This window comes from Pterocles gutturalis, unplaced genomic scaffold (genome assembly GCF_000699245.1).
Source record: "Pterocles gutturalis isolate BGI_N339 unplaced genomic scaffold, ASM69924v1 scaffold16721, whole genome shotgun sequence".
NCBI lineage: Eukaryota > Metazoa > Chordata > Aves > Pterocliformes > Pteroclidae > Pterocles > Pterocles gutturalis.
In genome coordinates, this window is record NW_010098142.1 from 1 (window position 1) to 7,153 (window position 7,153).

The 7,153-nt window shown below is 48.3% G+C and overlaps 1 protein-coding gene across 1 annotated transcript; it reads left to right on the forward strand.

Moving 5' to 3' along the window:
* The first annotated feature begins 1,048 nt into the window (after positions 1-1,048).
* On the forward strand, positions 1,049-3,599 carry DNAL4 (dynein, axonemal, light chain 4). The gene is made up of 3 exons (XM_010087930.1): positions 1,049-1,271; positions 2,112-2,195; positions 3,360-3,599. The coding sequence occupies exons 1-3, from the start codon at positions 1,200-1,202 to the stop codon at positions 3,522-3,524; spliced, it is 321 nt and encodes a 106-aa protein (XP_010086232.1). The 5' UTR covers positions 1,049-1,199; the 3' UTR covers positions 3,525-3,599.
* Positions 3,600-7,153: the final 3,554 nt, after the last annotated feature.

A 7,153-nucleotide genomic window follows, 5' to 3' on the forward strand; every position in this document is an offset into this window, starting at 1 on the left:
CGCCTCCCTGCCCTCTCTTCAGCCGGCCAGAATGCCTGTAGGCAGCTCCGCCCCGGGAAAACCGCCGCCGGCCCGTGGGGCAGCCCCCAGCGGCCTGCCTTGGTCTGTGGCCCCGCATACCTCCTGGGGAGAAGCTGGGTATTGAAGTGGGTCCCAGGTTTTGCCCCGCTCTGGGAGGCTGGTGCCAGCCTGATGGCGGTTCTGTCCTGTGGAGGTTGTGGTGGGGATGTCTAGAGGTCCCGTGGTCACTCGTGTGAGAGCAGATGGTCTGTTAGACTTGGTGCTGTAGCCAGCAACTCTACACATTGGGTCTGTGTGGAGTTGCCTGACACTGTGTTCATTTTGTTTTTCCTTTAATATGGGCTCACCCTTGCTTCCTCCGGGTAGGAAAGTGGGATGAGAGAACGACAGGGAAGACCACATTAAAACTTTCTGAATCTGCCAGTCAGATAGTGCTGTGCCTCTGAATTGCCCAAGAAGAGGCTGGTTAGTAATTAGGCCCGGAGGCATGGTCCAGCCTTTTCCCATATGGTGCTCCCTAGCTGACAAATGCTTGGGAAAGTGAGGAGCAAGTGCACAAACCAGACCAAGATGTTCCCATTAAACATTTTATTTCCAGACATGTACGCTGATCCTGTTCCTAAAATAATCTTGCCCTTTGCTTGTCATGTACAGCTTGAAACCCTCATGGATAATAGCATCCTGGGAAAATCCTTTTGGAATTAATCAATAGAATTAATGATGGGTGTATTGTTCTCTCATCCCTTGTCAGAAGCTGTACCCTAACTCCGCTCTTTCCTTAAGCTCGGCTGGTGCTTTTGGGAAGTATTGTGCTCTTGAAGCCTTGTTTATGGAAAATGATATGGTTTTTTAAATTTGTTTGCATTAGTGGTCTGTAAGATAACACTCTTAAGTGTGTGGTGTGTGAAGATGGTACTGAGAAACAGCAAGTAACTGAGATGGAACATTATTCTCATAATAGTTTTATTGGCCTTCTGTGTTAATTCAAAGCTGTCTTTCTCCTTCATGTGTTTGTTTTTGTTCAAGCAGTGTCCTCTTGGTCAAGAAGTTTCCCCTCCTGCTGAAGCTGTTCTGCCTGTGTTCACAAAGCCGTGTTCCTCTCAGCTGACTGTGCTGCAGCACCTTGCTGAGCTCTGGGCAGCCCCTCCGCCCCTTCCTGGGGTCACTGTGGAAGGACCATGGCAGACACTGGGGAGGGGAAAAAGGAGGAGGCTGATTATAAAAGACTTCACAGCTTTCCACTGATTAGGGTAAGACGAGGAATGGATTATGTGTTTACCAGTGTTATAGATATGAAATTCTAATTTTCTAACAACTTTCCAAACTAGAATTTCTTCCACTGAATAGCTGCTTGGAGAATGCATGTATGGATGGTTCTGCGGAGGGATCCTGGTCGTCATGGCTGCTTTCTCCCTGTCCTTGACCTCTGCCAGGGAAATTTATTAGCACCGTTGTTCCCCCCATCAGATAGGGGAAGCCTGGGGCAAAGTGATCCATCTGACAGACTGAACATACTGCCTTTGGAGCCCTCTCCTGTGTGCTGGATGCAGCTTGCTTTTTTTCCTAGAGGAGCTGGAGTAAAAGATCTTGCTGGCCAGCCAGATAGCAGAAAAGGAAGGGCTGTGTAATTTACCCATCTTTGTTTATGCTTATAGCAATAATTAAGGACTGTGGTTGGAGCAGTATTAACATGCTTTCCCTTCATCTTATAACAGAAAAACTGAAAAATGTATTTATCTTCTCCTTTAAGCTGTGCTTAGTGCTAGTCTTAATGTTAGGTAGAGAAGAATTCTGCATTGGCTGGGACAAAGGAACAAAGGGGTCAGCTGTAATGCAATAAGCCATTTTCATATTTACTGTTCTCTGGAACAGTGGAAATGCTCAGTGTATGGACAAGCCTGCATTGCTGGTGATGCTCCCCACCTTGAATCAGCAAGTGTCAAAAGTCCCAAGGAGTAGCTGCCTTTTGCCTGTGCCCAGCAGTCGAGGCCCCCACTGTGGCCTGCACACAAGTAAGGACTATTTACTGTTGTCTTGCGTCTAGCTCTTACTTTTGTGCTTAGTTCCTCTTTTTTGTTTGCTCTTTCCAGCACACAGACATGCCGGAGGAGATGCGTGTGGAGGCCATGGAGCTGTGTGTCACAGCGTGTGAGAAATATGCCACCAACAACGAGGTACTAGCCAAGTCCTAAAATGGCCAGCCTTCTGTTGCTGTAGCTCAGGGAACCTGCAGGAGCAGGGCTAAGGGTGCAGGGCAGAGTGGAGTCAGATCCTGACATCCTGTTACTCTCTTTCTGCTCTGAGCAAGGGCAAAAGAAGGCAAAGAGCTTGGCTAAAACTCAGATTCAGTTCCCTTTGTCAGCAAGATCCATGACAGCACTTTCCTTTCCTGCGGGCAGCAGGCCTTACCTCCTTCGTGATCCTGCTTTGCCAGTGATGTGCTTCCACTCTGTTCACAAAATGCCCTGTGTCCTGAGGGCTTGGTTCAGAACTGCGTGGAGATGGACCTTTCCTGTCTGTTCTTCAGTGTTGAGCAAGGCTGTCCCTACCAGTGTGGGGAAGAGACTCTTTGTTTTGGGGATGAGCACATGAAAGTCTTTGAACCTTTAGGTACAGTCTGTTAAAACTTCCCTCTCAGCTTTCAGCCTCTTGAATAAAATCATATAAATGGTGTGTGATGCAGAAGTTACAGTTTTTAGAAAGGTAACTTAACTTTGAGAGCCAAAAAGAACACACCTTGTTCCATGGGCAGGGAACAGGCTACTTGTTGTCAGAGTGGTTTTGTGTTGGAGCAAGGCAAAGCTTCAAAGCCACAGATCCCTTCTGTCCCATCCTGCCCTGAGACACAACATATCACTCCAAAACCTTCCTCTCTCCTTTTTTAGATCAAGCAGGGTGTGATCTGGGAGAAGTGAGCCTTTTAAAAGTCAACCTAGTTTCAGTGTTTTGGTAATTAGCTGGAGAAAAAAAAATGGACTCCTGTAAAAATAGCCACAGCTTAGTGACCTGAATCTCCTTTCACACTCACTGCACCCAGCATAACTCCATCAGCATCTAAATGAGAACTCTTGCTTCAGACTGTGTGAACAAGAGAGTGATTGCTAGATGCAATCTAGCAATTCTCTCATTTCTCCTAGCTGCTGTGTCTGAAAACAGAGACCTGTTTTACCCTTGGGCGTAGCTCTGGGGACCTCCCAGTTCCTGCAGTGCAGCTGCTGTACCTGTTGCCCATGGCTTGAGCTGTCTATTAAAGGGAGAAGAAGACTAGGGGGATGTTTGCATAAAAGCTGACTGCTTGCTGTGCCTCACTCTATGCTCTCCTTCTTACCATTCTCCAGAGCGCTGCCAAGATGATCAAAGAGATGATGGACAAGAAATTTGGGTCCTCCTGGCATGTGGTGATTGGAGAAGGTTTTGGCTTTGAGATCACTCATGAAGTGAAGAATCTGCTGTACATGTTCTTTGGTGGCAGCCTGGCCGTGTGTGTCTGGAAGTGCTCCTGACATCTAGCCAGATCCCAGACTCGCTGCATACAGGAGATTTCTTCCTTCTCTTGACAGGTTTTGTACAATCTGGAGGTGGGGCTTTATTTTTAATAGTTAAACGTCAAGTTGTTGGTTTTTTTTTTTGTGGTGACGTAACAGTTCTGTGGGATACATACAGCTGGTGCATGTGTGCGTATAAACTTGCTAAGCTGTCCTGTCCTTGCGTGTGGGATTTTTCCTCGGTCTGTGGCTCTTTCCTTGGTGTCTGAGCCAAAGCAGGGAGGAGGTGGGGAATAGGTAATCTCATGACACACTGCAGAGCCATACAGCAGTGCTAGGAGGGGGAAGTGAAAGAGAAAAGGTGCTATCTAGCCTTCTGGGTTTTTTTCCTCCCACTTGTTCCACATCGTGTCTTCTGTTCTCTACTTCTCTCTGGTATGGCTCTGACCAGCGCCTGTCTCTCCTCTCTCTGGATGCCAAAGAATGCCTTCAACCCCCGCTTCCAAGATGTCCACACACAACTGGCAGCGCCAAAGGTCTCCCTGTGGGCTGCCCATGGAGGTGTTAGCCACAGGGAAGCAGACTTGGCTTGCCCTTCCCCGCTTCTTTTGGGAGGGTACAACAGCTGAGCTGCCTGGGTGTAGGAGGTTGCTATGCAAACCACCCCCTCCTTTCTCACCCACCACACACTGAGATAGCATGAAAACACGGGCGGCTGACGACGCCTGGGGAGTGGGTGAGAACTATTCATATGGCTTGAATGCCTCCCTGTCAGTTCTCGGGGGTGTTGCAAGTGCTGTGTACTTTCAGCATCTTGTTTGGAGGCTGGTAGAGGAAGGAGGCTCCGCGTGAGATACCACTTGGTCATCAGAAACCTAATGTCTTTTTGGACTTGTGTTCTTTTAGCCTGTTTTATTTTTTAAAGCTGTCAATGTTGGCGGATGAAGTGAGCATAACTGTATGTTACGTATATGGCTTATTTATATAAATCTGGGGAACTGTTGTTTTACAATAAAAAATTTGTAAAATGTCCTTTTCTGTGTGTGTTCTAAAATGAAAATCCCAAACTGGAGGATGAAAAAGAAAAGCAATTCAGGAAACACAGAAGTAAGTAGGCATACTTCCTGGTGACTTGTAGGTACTGGAGACACAATGTCTCATCCTCCCTGTTCTGTTCCTTTCACCAGTGCAAGCCACGATGCTGAGGAAGGTTGCCAGGCCCTCAGTGCTGCCAAAAGTCCTCAGTCCACACAGCTGTTGAAGTAGCAGCAAGGCAGTGTACCCGTGTCCTCTGCCCAGGCACTGCCTCTGCTCTGACTGACCTTCAGGCTCTCTCGCATTTGTGGCTTCCTTGATTTTCAGACTTCCTCTGAGAACATGACCAGCAGTACCACCTCATGTCTTATGAGAGGTCACAGTCTAGTCCATAGCTCAATTTCAAAGGACCTTTCTGCACCAGTGCCTGTGGTGGATCAAACTGATGGAGGGTTTTACAGTTCCTTTTGTTTCTTCTATGAACCTCAGCATGATGCTGGAGATGTCCTTCCTCCATTTCAGCATGTCAGGAGCTCTTCTATAAGCCAGGAATTGGAGTAATATGAAGACAACTAGAAATTATTTCAAATTTGGACCATCTGTGCTGGCTGGGCCCCATGTCTTCTCGCATAATTCCTTACTGATCAGGTGACAGGGAATTGCAAGGTAGAGAGGACACATAACTGGTACCATAAGGTAGCTGGTACCATGGTATCTGCCCTGTGTGATGGACCATGGTGGCAGGATCATTGTGGAGTGTGGAAGAGTCCAAATCCTTAGAGCTGTCTCTCGGTGTGCTTGCTTACTCACTCACTCCAGCTGGCTGCCTTTAGGTGAAGATAGCACTGTTGACTGGCACTTTCTGCAGCTGGCAGGTGGAAAAGCTGATTTGCTGTTCCACGACTTTCTGTCTCCTCTAGGTTTTATCCCTGTAGGTCCAAAGGAAAAGGTAAAGACGCTGTCTTTGGAAAGCCTTGTGCTGAAGCATGATGATGCCATTAGCCATACCACAGTTGCTTTAATCATGCCTCTTTCATGCTAATGAATAATTAACTGCTGTGTGCAAATGCACAGACACACTGGTCATGGGCATCTCTACAGGGTTGAGCTGACCTGCAGATGGCCACAGGGAGCTGCTTACCTCAGCACACGATCTTTTGGCCTTGCTGCCAGTCTGTTATCTCCTTGGCTGCCAGCTGACCAAAGCTAATGTCTCCATGACCTGCACCGGCGAGAGGCGAACATTGACCGCTCCCTAGCCTTCTCGAAGCATGCGCGCTAACAGATGGAGGTGAGCGAGGTGTGAATCTGCAGCAAGTCAGCTCCCACACTGTAACTCCCCCAAGGTAAGTGCAAGGTGGCTCACAGGAGAGTGGCAGGCTATTTTTGTTTCCAAGGGTAACAGCTTTCCCACAAGAAGTTACCATGAAGAAGCCAACCCATCTTAGCTGCTTTGTGTGTCCGTCATCGGTGCTGTACGCGAAAGCACAAACCTCAGCTTCCCAAAATTTGGCTGTGTGTGTCAGGCAAGTGTTCAACAAGACAAATCAATTTTCCTGCCCATTGCCAGTTGAGCCATGTTGTGCTGACCTTTGTGTATTAGAAGAAAGACTTTCACTCTCCTTTTGCTGTGGAACTGGCACATTTTCAGGCATGCCTGTAACTTTCAGGGGAGCATGGTTTGTGGACCAGAGATGGTACCTTGTCCTATGTTTTCCCTCAAGAGACCCCTCTGCAGCTGATGCTTTGGAGCTTCCAGAGCCTATCTGTTTTTGTCTATAAAACTGCATTCTGCTGAAGGTTTTCACCTTACGAATTTTCAGAAGAAAGCTGGGGAGGGTGGCAACAGGTGGCTTGCTATTGTGTTCTCTCCTGCTCATTTCTTGCCCCCGGCATATTGCTGCTATTACCCATCAAAGCCTCAGGCTGAGTCAGATGTAAAAAAGGAGATGAAAAACACAGGGTGATGCATTGGTGCAAAAATGACCCTTCCTATCTGCTCATCCCAGAAAGCTGCGTTAGCAGCTCAGAGGGCTGTGCTTCATGACTTCACTCCTCCCTGCTGAGGGGAGATGGGTAACATCATTATCGGCTGCCAGGGAGTCCTGACTCGGTGCCAGCGGTGGAAATGTTCTTGGAGGTACGGCTCCTCCTCTGCCCCAAGGGTCACTCGAACCTGCTGGGAAGAGGAGAAGGCACTGGGAAGAGTTGGGTGGGGGGAGATGGGAAGAAAGAGGTGGAAACTCAACCACTTGTCTGCCATGATGTCATGGCAACAAGGTACAATGACATGCTGTCAGGCAGTCGGGGCAGACTTTGAAGCTTTCCAGCTCCTGCCTGTTGCTGTGGGCTCGTGTTTGAGTCCCTGAAAAATCTTTCAGTTCATATTTAAAGTTGTCATTGAAGTGCTACAGGTGGCAAGTGCCCCCCTAATCCTCCTGCCTCCGCTTTCCAATGGGATACTAAATTGGGGTGAGGGGGAGGATTGCGAACCTGCAGGGATGGGACAGAAGGACCTTCCTGGTCAGAAGGATGGCTTCAGCCTGTAGGATCCCTGTCCCCATCTGGCTCTCAAGACATAGGAGGGAGGTTTCTATCCCCTTCAGCCCTGT

Coding starts and splice junctions, on each gene's coding strand:
- DNAL4 (XM_010087930.1), top strand. CDS start 1,200: ATGGCAGACACTGGGGAGGGGAAAAAGGAGGAGGCTGATTATAAAAGA. Junction 1,272..2,111: donor ACAGCTTTCCACTGATTAGG/GTAAGACGAGGA, acceptor TGCTCTTTCCAG/CACACAGACATGCCGGAGGA. Junction 2,196..3,359: donor AATATGCCACCAACAACGAG/GTACTAGCCAAG, acceptor ACCATTCTCCAG/AGCGCTGCCAAGATGATCAA.